Source organism: Gouania willdenowi, chromosome 13 (assembly GCF_900634775.1).
Source record: "Gouania willdenowi chromosome 13, fGouWil2.1, whole genome shotgun sequence".
Taxonomy (NCBI): Eukaryota; Metazoa; Chordata; class Actinopteri; order Blenniiformes; family Gobiesocidae; genus Gouania; species Gouania willdenowi.
Window position 1 is genome coordinate 13,584,550 of NC_041056.1, and position 14,544 is coordinate 13,599,093.

The 14,544-nt window shown below is 38.9% G+C and overlaps 1 protein-coding gene across 5 annotated transcripts in view; it reads left to right on the forward strand.

The window, feature by feature from the left end:
• Positions 1 to 14,544, forward strand: part of plch1 (phospholipase C, eta 1) — an 81,425-nt gene that overhangs the window by 31,132 nt on the left and 35,749 nt on the right. For all 5 annotated transcript variants that reach the window (XM_028464622.1, XM_028464623.1, XM_028464621.1 and 2 more), the window contains 3 exons: positions 3,342 to 3,488; positions 7,695 to 7,938; positions 8,085 to 8,214. In XM_028464622.1, the coding sequence (XP_028320423.1) occupies positions 3,342 to 3,488; positions 7,695 to 7,938; positions 8,085 to 8,214 (521 nt within the window). The remainder of the gene's footprint in view (positions 1 to 3,341; positions 3,489 to 7,694; positions 7,939 to 8,084; positions 8,215 to 14,544) is intronic.

Here is a 14,544-nt window from a genome sequence, read left to right on the forward strand (position 1 = left end):
GACTCATTGGACTTACCCATGTAGATACATATACTGCTTCTTTCCTTCACTAATCACATGTTCATGTCTGTAATCTCTTGTGCTGGAGATAAATTCTCTCAAAAATGTGTGGTCTTTGCTGTCTATTAATCTATACTAAAACCTAATCGCACCAGACGTGCTGCTCTACTGTTGACATCTTTTCCTATTTTCAAGTGACAATCTGAAAATGTTCAGAAACTCTATTTGGCTGGACTCCAGATACTGCATCAGTAGAAGTACAACCCTATAAGAGAGAGACTCAGTTTTATTATCAGTGTAGCCAACTGCATGACCATCAGTACATTTATGGCTCGTCATAAATGTCATGGATTCTGGAGGTGGTGAATTAAAGTTATGGGTTGTTGTGGTTTCTTTACTCACCCACCCTGCTTTCCCCTTTTATCTCATCTAAGACTCATGGTTGTAGAGTTGAGGTATTATTGCCATTTTCAACACAAGCAAAGCCTAAATGGCTTGGAGGTAAATGGTTGTCATCTTGGGGAACTGACTGCGCATGTGCAAACACATAAAAGCACACTATGGGAACAGAGGCAGAGCAGCCGTGTGCTTTTGGGAGGGGGCGTGGCCTCCTCCTGCCTTACAGCGGAGTGAGACGGCAGCCGTTCCAGGAAATAGCACTGTTTAGTAATTTGGACTATGAAACGCACAAAATGCAGACACTTTCAAACTTATAGGTACTGTAGGCTATTGGAAATGCAAAAATGAATAATTTATAATTATATTATAATTAAAACAAATAATCAAAATATCAATCCACCCTTGGGTAGGCACTGCCTACCTTGCCTACCCTGACTGCACGTCATTGACGTCAATGTATATAAGTCCCGCCTTCGTCCTATAGACCCCTATACAAATGGAAACGAGCGCCGTGATCGCCCAGCCAATTGGCTTCGACTTCCTGTTTTTGAGACTGTCAGTCAAAGTGAATGCGGAACTGTGCACGAGACAAGGCCATGTCTCACAACAGCAAACCGGTAAAAATGATTTTGGCTCTTAGCTGACCCATAGACCTATGTCAATGCCACTTGATTTGGCCTTATTCTGCGCGTGCAGAAAAGTAGAGGCGTGGCTTCTGATAGATTGGCAGAGGCAGTGGGAGGAAGTGAGGCTGTTTAAGGCGAGACATCGAGACATTTCTCAGAAACTCCGGATATCAGCTTTAATGTGCCCTAGTTTGCACTTCTACATATACATAGAGTACAAAATGTCTAAGAAACCAACCTTATCCAAGCTATAAGCGACAGATATCAGTTCCAACAGCATTTTCACTTTAAATTTCCTGATTTTGTGAGCAATATCTATTTAATTGGGGGAAATATTATATCATAAATTAAAGGAAAATTGAAGGATTTTCTAAGAATTATGAGTTTTTTCAACTGTTTAACATTAAAAATGACTACAATCATGTTATATAAACACCAGGAAAAAATTGAGTCCCTGCAAATATTGTTGAGTTACATTCATTTTTACTTTCTCCTGTGGGCCAAATTGAATGCTCCAAAGGGCTGGATTTGGCCCCCGGGCCATGAGTTTGACACGTGGACTCGAGCATCAAATATAAAATTGTAAAAATGTAACAAATTGATAAAGTAGGCAGCTTCACATTTTCGTCCTCACCTTTCAATAACATGTTATGATGTGTTTGTTACTTTGTCTGTGTGGCACATGTGCACAGGAACAGATACGCGCACACTTTTTTTCTGTGCATGCGTACAGAAATTAATGAGAATGGAAATGTCCCTCTTTCTCCTCTTGTCATCTCTTCCCTATCTCTGCCAGCAGCTGTCACACGAAGGATAGAGTTTAAAGTTTAGTCGGTCATTCTTCTTTTTTTGTCTGTGTTTGAAATTGGAAGGCAGTCAAGCAGGGAAAGAAGATGCACTACTCCACTACCAGCCTCTTCTGAGCACTTCATTATGAGCGCTTTAAACATGTCTGTTCATCTCAAGCATCTGTAATGGAATTTTAGATTATCACTTTGTTTTCTTTGGCTGAGGACGCACGTGCACAGTGTGGCCATGAGATGCATAACATATGAAGGTGGTGATATGTCTGTTTGTTTAAATTTACAAAGGGTACAGTATCTGCACAGTTAAATCGTTTCTATTTAAAAACAGGCTTGCAGAACTCTTAAGGCAGCTTTTTTCCAACCTTGGGGTAGTGACTCCCTGTGGATTTGCCTGGAATGTCTAATAATAATAAAATATGAAAAATTACTGATTAAAATTTTATAGTTTTGATTTTTTTTTATTATTATTACTTAATTAATTATTTTATTAATTAATTTTTTTATTGATTTTTTTTTTTTTTCAAATATTCTGCACAGGTAAAAAAAAAACAATACTTATTTCAAAGATTCAATAATAATAATAATAATAATAATAATAATAATAGAAAAACTAATAAAAAATAGAAATACACCAGTATTATAATAGAATATATACAAAAAAACAATACAAATATAGAATGATGTACAAAACAATAGTAAAAATAATAACACAGAAATAGTGCAGGAAGTGGCAGAAAGCTAAAAGAACTTAAACAATTATTATTCATTTTCAAAATAAAACACCATATACTGTATTTTGTACTTTAACTTTTTTAAATATACTGTATATCTAGTTTAAATAAAAAACAGTATGGAAATATCGGAGCTGGTGCAGGTTGTCACTTTGTATTTGTAACACAGTATAACAAACATGATCAAAAAACTGATTTTACAGAAAGAAAGTTTGGGTTCGCCAAAAATTAGTGATATAAAATGGGGTAATGACAAGAAAAAGGTTGGGAACCACTGTCTTAATGTTTTGAAATAATGGCGCTAAAATCCTTCACAAAAGGCTGTGGTGAGATTTCCACATCCCGCAAACGGAATGAGAAAATTCTTGTAATTTAACTGAATCTATCTGCTGAGTGAATTTCCTCAGTGTAGCAGTGGCTTCCCTTTGTAAGGTGTGAAGCTTTTCCTCTCAGAAAGAGAGTGTGTGTGCTTGTGTGCGTGTGTCCACGTGCGCGCCGGTCCTTTGTAAACAGAGAGGTTCAGAGATGCTGAGGCTCCCTGTGTGAGTGTTCTATTTCTTCCTGCTTGCATTGCCCTGAGGATGAGGTCAGTGAGTAACAGAAGGGCCTTTCTGGGCCTTCCCACAACACCACCACTGTTGCTGTTTCCGAGTCCCGCCCTCATCAGCTGCAGTACTTGAGTACTAACTACTTGGAGACATTTGCCTTAATTTGTTTGCACCTGTTCCTTCTGCGACTTCATATGATGCTAAATGCATGGTGTGCGCTTTTGTCTGCAGTGGAGCGATGCATGAGTGTGATGCAATCTGGAACCCAGATGGTGAAAGTGAAGGCTGGATCCAAAGGGCTGGTGAGGCTTTTCTACCTAGATGAGCATCGCTCCTGCATCCGCTGGAAGCCCTCACGCAAGAGTGAGAAGGCCAAGAGTGAGTGTACACACACACACACACACACACACACACACACACACACACACACACACACACACACAAAATAGCTGTAAACAGCAATTTTCCTATACTGTCCTTTCATATTTATGGAATAATTGAACGTCCCCACATCTGTTGGCAGAATAATCATTTTTTTCAGCTTTGAAAAGGAGCTCAAGAGGTAAGTCTTGATGTGGCAGAAAATAGGAAATGCATATTTTCCCATATCTTTTGTTTGGTTTTCAGAACCCATTGAAGAGTTGACCCATATGAGTTATTTTAAATGATTCCTCAGGCCAATATACAGTGCTTGACAGTATCAATGCTCCGAGCTGGGCTTCCCTCTTGTAATACCGTTCATGTAAGTTTGGAGAGACTGACCATCTTTGGCCAGTCACGTGACCACAGGCTCGGATCCCACATGGCGTCAAAACATACGGCCATTTCCCAACCCGGCGCCATTGTTGTGGTCAGCTGAAACCAGTTTAGCCTCTGTTCACAGCCAAAAGAGCACAATATGGTAGTTTAATGTTGGGTTATTGGGTACACTAATTGCCTTGATAGTTGAGTTAAATGTGGATTCTTTAGTAAGGGGCTCTAAGGGCTCGGTCGGTCGGGCTGGAGTGCGAAGCGGGGCTGTGGCTCGCGCCGCAGCTGGAGGAGCAGCCATCGCTGGAGAACCGGTGCTCGGCCAGCCTTGTTGCGTCGGTGGCGCTCCCCTCCTACTCCCTGACCTCGCAGAAGTCGTCGGTCCCCTTCGCCTGGGACAGAGCAGACGGTCAACCCACGGAGGCCAAGGAGTAGGGGGGAGCACCACAGACGTGGAGAGGAGGGCGGTGGCAGCCTCCACCCGCTTTGCACCCCAGCCCGACTGACCTAGCCCTTAGAGCCAATCCTTATCCCTAAGTTACAGGTCAACTACTGTCTGCATACACAATCAAAAGACAAGGGAGGCTGGTGCGACGGACTGCTTGTTGATTTTTGCGACAGTACTGCGGCGCTTGTGGCCACTAGCGGCGCCTGACGTGAAAGTTATAGGTCTAGCACCCACAGTGTAAAAATACATGTTTAAATATAAGTATTATTCTTTGCTTACATTTCTGTCGACAATCGGTTTTGTAAACATCATAGCCCAGTCGGTGCCCTGTTTCATCACTGTTTCTTAGCCAATGTGGTTGAAGCTCAATTAACTGGTTTTGGATAGAGTTGTGTAAAAAAATCATCAATATAAATTGTTTTTGTTTTCCTCCCAATCTAATTTTTGATCCCCCTCAAAAACGAGATGTTGCATCTCACGGGGCTTTCCATCAGCCTCTTTCATAATCAGAAATGAAAAGTATTTGATAATATTGACGATATGTTGTTTATTGTCAGCAGATGGAATTAAGGCAGGGGTTGCCGACTTTTTCTGGGTCGTGACCCCATTTTGATGTCATACATTTCTGGCGACACCAGGGATATTTTTCTTTTCTTGAATTTGTTTTTGAACCTGTTTATTAAAGTATATTACAAATACAGAGTAGCAGGATTAGTGCACAAAGTGACAAGATATTTTTATTCAGCATTTTATTTGAACTAGATTTATATTTGAGAAAGTTTAAGTACAGAATGCAATTGTTTAATATGTATTGTGTGAGTGATGTGTTGATTTGAAAATAATTATAATAATAAAAAATATAAATATAATTTTAATCAAATAAATGTTGTTTTGTGTTTTACCAATTCCTAGACATTTCTATTTTAATTCCATGTGACCCCACATGGGGTCACAACCCCTAGGTTGAAAAACCCTGAATTAAGGAGACCTATAAATGTCAAGAAAATAACATTTTAGCAATAATTTGCAAATCATATTCTTAAATGACTAGGCTCACAAGCTTATAAATAATTTCATTTAATTAATTAATTAATTAATTAATTAATTTATTCATTCATTCATTCATTCAATCACTTTTGAACAGAACAACATTTACAGCCATCATAATTCATCAAACTACGGAAACATGCGCACGCACACGTCTGCGATAAAACGTGTGTGTGTGTGTGTGTGTGTGTGTGTGTGCAGACTGCTGGTGTTAGATAAGCCTCTTACATGTTTCCTTGCATGGACATGGAAAAGAAACACAGGCGCTTTGTCTCTGTGTGAGAGTGTGTGTGTGTGTGTGTGTTTTTGTGTGTGTGCGCGCATGTGCACGTGCGCTGTCTGTCAAATCAGGATCAAAAACAAGCTCCCATATTGTTACATCCAATCGTTGCAGCATTTCGAATGAGCTTACGTAACAAGATGTGAGAACAGAGGAGGGGATATTTGTTTTTTAATCAGATTATTGTTTTTGGCAGGCTTGATACAAACAATAGAGGGACATCAAGAATTGGTAAATGTACTGTTTAAATCGAATGAAATCCATTTGAAAACATTGAATGTTAACACAGTGAGGTATGAAGACACTGTAGGTTTAAATCCAGAAACCTCTGCATGCACTCGCTTCCTCTCTAAAGACACAACATCAAAGATAGCAGATTTTCACTGAGAGACTACCGTACATTACTGAATCTCATTAGACGCACTGGGAGAACTACAACATTCACTCACCCCGTTGAGTTTTTTTTTCACACATAAAGGAGCAACGCAAATTACTACTCATTTCCTTTTTTAAATACACGTGTTTTATCTCATTTTACCTTTTTGAAAAAGTTTTTTTTTTACGTTTTCAAAATACCCTCCAGCTTTGAATTCATCTCCTATCACTTTATGACAGTCGCATCGAGCTCCGGGCCTTGAGGGTGGAAATGGCACATTTTCTATGTCTCCTTGCTGCGAGACACCTGACACTGATAAAGAAAATGCCTCAAATTACAGCTCTGTAATTTGTCTTTGTCAGTGTTGTTGAAGCAGTTAGACGTGTGAAACATGCAGAAATGATGCCTCCCAGAGCTGCATCTTCACACCACTGTCTTTATGCAACCATTTTTAAATCTATTTATTATACCACTCTTTTTTCATGTCGGCATATGGATATTTTTTTTTGTCTTGCAAAAAATTTAGCTGTTCCCACTCAATGTTCTTGAAGCCAAAATATAGCGCGTAGGGGCGCTTCCATCTTGCACTTTTGGAACCAGAGTCTGCGCAGTAGAGTCTGGCGGGAGGAGCCCTGGTAACTGGTAACGCCTATTTAGCGTACTGCCCTGATGATGCCCTGCTAATGGCTTAGAACAGTTTACTGCAGAATAACCCATTTTGACAGCTTCACAAAGAGAGCTACGCAAGATCCACGTCTGTCAAATCCCGTATTTCAACCTCAAATAACTTATTTAAAACAAACTTCACAGAAAAATGAGCACTTGAACACAATGTAGGGTAAATGGTAAATGGACTTGATTTTATATAGCGCTTTATCACCACACTCAAGTCTCAAAGCGCTTTACATATCAGCTCATTCACCCAATCACTCTCACATTCACACACCAGTGGGACAGGACTGCCATGCAAGGCGCTAGTCGACCACTGGGAGCAACTTAGGGTTCAGTGTCTTGCCCAAGGACACTTCGACACATAGTCAGGTACTGGGATCGAACCCCCGACCTCTCGATCAGAAGACGACCCTCTACCACCTGAGCCACGGTCGCCCACAGGGTGATAATAACTAATGATCACAGCAGAGTTTAAGTTTGGAAAAAAAATTACGTGATGAGTATTTTAACTTTACAGTTTGACCCACATCCCATCTGTTATCATTGAGGAGGCGGGGTTTATGACCTATACTGTAGCCAATGACAAGTGTTTCCAGGCGACCAATAAAATATCATGACGGAGTCCGCCTCCTTTGTAAATGAATCACATAAGAACGCCTTCATTCACAGCCCACATGTGGTGGGTTTATTTTATGTACAGTCTGAATGAGAAATATAGGAGAAACATGCTGAACTCCATGCACGTAAAAAAAAAAAAAAAGCTGCTTAAGCGCAAATAGGGGTGGGTTGAGGTGGGTTTAAATAATTGGATGAATTGGCAAGGCAGAGGAAGGATGGCGCACCTACATGATTACATGGTAGTATGAATGCAGCCTTCATACCACTTTAAACTGGTATTGTTGAATAACTGGTTAGATTCACAATACAATGTCTATTATTGACGTGAAACATGTTTGATCCATTCTATTATTAAATTGTCCCTCTACTTTTTTCTTGTGTTTATTTTCTCAGTCACCATTGATTCACTGTACAAAGTGACAGAGGGGGGTCAATCGGACATCTTCCATCGGCATGCGGAAGGCAGCTTTGACCCAGCCTGTTGCTTCACAGTGTATCATGGGAACCATATGGAGTCCCTTGATCTGGTGACATCCAACGCAGAAGAAGCCAGAACCTGGATAACTGGACTTCGGTACCTGATGGCTGGGATCAGCGACGAGGACTCTCTGGCAAAGCGTCAGCGGACACATGACCAATATCCTTCAAATATAAATCAGTTTTTAAGTTCCCAGGAATGCATCATCTCAAGTTGGTACTAGATCTCATGTGGTTAGTTGACTTTGTCTATAGACACAGTGTTGAACTACAACATTTATTTTCCTGAATGTGTGTTTGTGGAACGTGGATGAAGCAGACGTTTGAAGAAGCTGACAAGAATGGAGATGGTCTCCTGAATATTGACGAAGTGTATCAACTTCTGCACAAGCTGAATGTCAATCTGCCTCGAAGGAAGGTCAAGCAAATGTTTCAGGTAAATCTTCAAAACTTTATATTATTTCATTACATAACACCAACGCAATGGGAACCCTCTTTTTAATGCTGTAAAGCCGGAGTAGGGCGACCGTGGTTCAGGTGGTAGTGGGTCGTCTTCTGATCGAGAGGTTGGGGGTTCGATCCCAGTACCTGACTATGTGTCGAAGTGTCCTTGGGCAAGACACTGAACCCTAAGTGGCTCCCAGTGGTCGACTAGCGCCTTGCATGGCAGTCCTGTCCCACTGGTGTGTGAATGTGAGAGTGATTGGGTGAATGAGCTGATATGTAAAGCGCTTTGAGACTGCTTCAGTGTGGGGATAAAGCACTATATAAATCAAGTCCATTTACCATTTAAACTCATTTTAGTCCAAGGGCCAAATACGGACCAGTTTGAGTGGGAAAACGAACAATTTCAACCCAAGCCCAAGTTTTATTTAATTTGAGGAGATTTTGTGGAATAATTTGAGGAGTTCTTTCACCAACAATTTACAACTGAATTATTTGGTAATTTACACAATGATTCATATTTTTTCTGTCATTTTCACTTTCTCCAGTGGGCCGAATTGGTGGCACTAAAGGGCCGGATTTGGCCCGCGGGCCTTGATTTGGACACGTGATGTAACGAATGAAGCCTTAACAGTTTTTACTTTATACTTTTGGAAGAGCACTTATCACTTTGACTACACTGATAATAGCTCTTTTTGTTGATTAAACAACAAAACAAGATCTTTGATTGAACCTTTCTCCCAAAAACCAACGAACCACGTTTATCCAAAATATTTTTAATAGCTTCTTTACAGCTGCTTGACTTTTTATGCCATTGCAATGATTAACTCCAGTAGCAACCACTAAATAATGGTCTTCAATGGCCAACTACTGCTTACTATTGACTTGCTTTAAGTTCTTATTTGACATGATTGTCAAATTAGTGACTTGAACAGACTCTTAAAGTCTGTGTAAAGCAGAAATAAATGAGTGTTATTAGTTTGTCACACCACAGAAACGTGTGTCATTGATCACTGAGTCAAATTTGAAAGATGAAAAAAATCGCTAAGTATATAAAATTAGGTCTCAAAATCATGGAAAAACAAGCACTTCTCTCTGTTCTGAGATGCTGGGGACGTGTCAGTAAGAGGCGCTGGAACCACGCCCACGTGCAGGAAGGGCGTGTTATAACGCTAACCCTATGGGAGAGAGCAGTGTGAAAGTGGCTCCAGTGTTGATATTCCTTCTCCCATTGGTTTTACAAAAGTGCTCGGATTTGGCCAAACAAGGTGTCAGCGGAAAGGTCTGCTCCGCCTGGGTCCGATTATGTGCATCCCTCCCGGGTAGAGTCAGAACTGAAAAAAAGTGCTAATTTCATGTAAAATGCGGCACCAGCGGAGACGTTTTATTTCCCTGAGTCTGAATATGTGGTTTGTTTTTGGCTAGGAATTGCATCCACTGGAGGCTGCGGAGGTTTGGTGTGCTTCAGCAGCAGGGTCGGGTTTATGCTAATGATGGCTCCATTACGTAAAAACGGTTCATGATTTCTGACCCGCCATTAAATCCTAAACACAGAAATTTGAAACACAGTTTGTGAAGCCGAGCTCCACAATTAAATTATAAATGGTTGAATGGCTTTTTACATTTTTTAAGGAATGTTTTTATGACCTAATTAATGTGTTTTGAGGAAAATGGCTGAATTTGCTTTACCCAGACTTTAAGCAGCACAGGCAGACACCTCATACAGGGTGTCTGTTACACCAAAACAAAAAAAGAGCTGCAGACAAACCCCCAAAGCCTGTCTCAGGGGCTTTGAGTAAAACATTTGGTGGATTCCAGCGACGGTGACCAATTTATAATTGAGCACACTATATATGGACTCACTAAATATACTGTATAGCATGCTATGGCTGAGTGAATAGTCAATGGTGTGAAAGTGGATATGTGGTGTGTTCTATGGGAGTTCTGCTGGTGACTGACTGGTGACATAGAAAGCTGCAGACAGCTGGACTTTCACAATAACAATACCATCACCACGCCTCTCTCTGGTTACCCTAGCAACAAAGCACAAGACTGATACCAGCACCAGAGGGAAAACTAAACTCACCCCAGATTTTTGGAGGAAGCTGCAGTAAAACCCCTGGTACTCCACAGGCAGAGGAAGAACATGCAAGCAAGCAAAGAAAAGTCACCCTCCTATAAAATCAAACCCAGCTACTAGAACCTTGTTTGAAATATATTTGAAACTGTATATTTTATTGAATCCTTCCATGTGTTATTTGTGCTTCAGTGTAGCTTCAGTTTTGCCCTGATAACAGGATTGATTGATCAATGTAGTGATGTCATAGTGGACAAGTCAAGCGTCTCTGCTAACATGCAAATATCTTACCTGCTCATCTGCCAAATGTATACTTTATTATAGGAAAAAGGAGTTGTAAGAATGGCTGACAGCTCAAAACTTATACTATAAGTACTTTATAAAAATATATGTATTGTGTTTTAGAAATGGAAAACCCTGTCGATCCTAAAATAGACACCAGGTAAAAGGGCATATAACTGATATAATTGATGGTGGCACCAGCAGACCCTCTCGACCCGGGAAAACAGGAACAAGCGGGTCAGAAAATAGATATGTGATTAGCATGCACAGCCCTAAGCTTATATTGAAGTGTTTGGTAAATATATATATTTAATTTGATCATTTTGTTTCTTTCTGTCAGCTTTTAATGCCAAGCAGAGTTATTTTTGACAGCGATTTTTGATTAGTCATAGTCTTTTGACTAAAATGCAACTTAGTCTTGGTCAAAATTTAGTCATCAGGACTATTTCAGTTACTGTATAGTTTGGTTTTTATCAACAAAATGACATTAATACTGTTACACATACAGTATAGTCAACTAAAATATACAGGATATGAGTGTATGCATTTAAAAAAAAAAGATTAAATTACCATATTTATCAACGTGATATGGGACGGCGTTAATGTTTGTACGTACACAGGAAGATTTGATGTGATCAATGAGTAAAACCACACGGTTTCATGAGTTTTGATTGAATTTCGTCTCGTGTGATGAGAATGTAGTTTCATTTTTATTAGTCAACACAAATATAAATATATTTTGATATAGTTTTCGTCTTGTTATTGTCACTTAAAAAACAATTTAGTCGATGAAAGCTGCAATGAAAATATTCGGTTGATGAAATTAATATTGATGCCAAGTTTTCCTGTTTTAAATTTTAGTCATCAGATGTTATAGAGTTGTATTTTTTTCCAGCAAAATATTTCAATAATAATTATAGCCTCATTCATTACTACGGCTGTCCCGATACAACTTTTTCATTTTCGATATGATACCGATATTCCGACCTTGCATATCGGTCGATATCGATGTTGATCCGATATCAGCATGAATCATACATACTTTTAATTTCTTTTTTCTTTTTTAGTAAAGCAATAAGAGTGACTTATTTTGAATGTGGTGTGTTAGAAAAGGCTTGATCATGTGATGTTACTCAAACAGAGAACAACAGGTATGAGGAAAAACGGACCCATTTATTATTTACCAATTAGTTACATACATTTTAACCTTCAACATAATATCTACAGTATCCTACAATCGAATAAAATATATTAAAAAATGAATTGGAAAAAAAAATAAAAATTGGAACTTTGAATCCGATATTCGTTTTCAGGCTGATGTCGGGCCGATATCGATAGCGGATCGGGACACCTCTATTCATTACATTGTTTGTAATCCTCCTTTCTAACTCTGTTGAGTCAGTCAAGCCCTTTTCTCTTCATCATCGTTTGCTAAATTTTCATTTTACTCCATACTCTTTTTTTTTTTTTTTCTCCAATTATTTGTTTCTTGATTGTAACTAGATATTTTATAGTTTCAGCGTAAATCACTTGTGTTTCTAAAACACCCTAATAGTAATTGTTTTCTGTCCGCCCAGTATACATACATACATCTCAATGATTTATTCTGCTGCATGTGTGTGTAGGCTCTGTCTGTGTAATCAAGTCCCTGATGCCTACAGCGAGCTCATTATGGGTGTGTGTGTTTGTGATGGAGGCATTAGCTGGATTAATAAGATTTACTGTGAAGTTGAAGGGACTCCTCTGAGATTTCAGGGAATAGAAAATGCAAGATCCCAGCAAGTAGATGGAGTGGGGAATGTGTGTGTCCATCATCTGGCAACATCCAGTTAAATGATTTATGGAAAAAGGAGAAACAGTGAAGGTTTAGTGTTTGTGCTACAAAGACTGATGCATTGCTGGTGTAAAAAAGGAGGCAGAGATGCATTGGAGAGAAAAACGCTGGGATTGTTTACAGTTGCCACCCCCCTGTGCCCCCCTGTGCACAGCACAACTAGCTCTTGAGAGATTAAGAGGAGAATTAACAAATTAAAGCATTAAAAATATGGGGTTTTATAAGAGAGAAAAAAAATGCTTCCTATTACCATCAACACACCAATGGGCAACAGACACGCTATATGAGAGGAAAAATACACAAATCACTACAAAATACACAAAAATAACAGAGAAACATACAAAACGACATAAGAAACAACCAAACGACACCAAAGACACACACACTGAGAGAGAATCATTTACATAATACCAACAACACACAAAATAAGAGATAAATATACTGAGTAATATGAAGAACAAACAACAAAACACACAGAATGACACAAAAAAACACACAAAATGATGATAGAAATGATCTTGATTGGAACATGAACTGAAAATACAAGGGTCAGTCTTGGTCTCACATCAGGAGGGAGATCACTATAAATGTTAGAAACGATAGAAATCTATTTATTCAGGAGCCACTAAATACTATTCTTTCCACTTATTTACAAAATGAGATTATTTAAAATGTGTGTTATCACTCATGTATTCCATCATTACGCTCTATAGTTGTTTTTTCACAGTATTCTGGGCAAAATGTAGTAGTCGGACATGAGGGGGTACTTGCATTTAAAAGTAAGAGAAAGGGGATACTTGAACCAAAAAAAGCTTGAGAACCACTGATATAGACAATTATAGACAATAATACTGGTAATGCAGCTAATTATTCTAATATTTAGCCGTGCGCTGATGCTCTAATTATCGGAGCGACAGAATCACTGATAATTTGTGATGTCTTGGGGATATTCAGCTTTGATGTTGTTAGTGGCAAAGGAATTGATGATGATTTACCTCCAGCAGCGGATAACATTTTCCCTCCTTCATTTATAGTGCGAGGGAACATTTGGAAGAGGTCTTTTTAGCAGAATGCCAGTGAGCAGATTTGTGGTGAATCCAAGCCTTTATTTTGTACTGGAACAAACAGACATCCCATCAACACAGTGATAAACACATGCTGGCATTCGCATTAGAGAGAAAAGCACCACATTTTTATCACATGCAGCTGAGTCCCATTCACTTCAATGCCAGTTTATGAAACGATAGTCATGAGATGCAACCCCGAGTGGAATTGGAACGCAGACGAATTACACTGCAGGGTCTGAGTTTACATCATGTTACTGTTTCATTTGTGTGTGTGTGTGTGTGTGTGCGTTTTTATCTATTTATTTTTTAGCTGGCATCACATTTAATAGCATTGTTTTGAAGTTAAGTTAGACTAAATGGGTAAAAACAGGCTTTTAACTTAGATGAAGCAGGCCTACATACAGTAAATGTCTTTAGTTGAATTACTATTGAAATGAGTGAAGCATAAGGAAAAAAGCCTTAAATTGCTGAAGCTGAGCTTTGTCTTGGACGCAATGATTTTTAAATTAACTTTACTATAGATGACGACAGAAAAGGCTAAAAAAAATTCTATTTATTTATTTATGATTGTGGTGGGTGATATTATTGGCCGATATTATCCATAAAATGTAATATCGGTCTACATTGGTATTGATTTTTCTACTGATATTGAAAAATCAGTTTGATACAACATATTTTTTCCATTACCACATATTTCCATCCAAGTGGAGTATTCTTATTTTGGACAGATGAAGTTTATTTGGAAATACTGTAGATCCAGTGGGGCATCACATTAAAAGTTGCCTTAACCTGATGTTTCCATGGAGATTTATCTAAAACAAATAAATAAAAAAATATCTCAAATATATCTAAAATTAGGGGGTGGGGGAGATGGGCCTATGTATATATTGGTTTCAGTTTAGATCAGAAATTGGAAATGTATTGTTGGACAGTATCAGCATATTGCATATCAAGCTAATATCGAACATCCCTAATGTATAACCTTGTTTTTTTATTGGTAGTCCCATCAGGACAACATTTTAATTTCCATCCATCCATTTTCAGACCCGCTTGTTCCTGTAT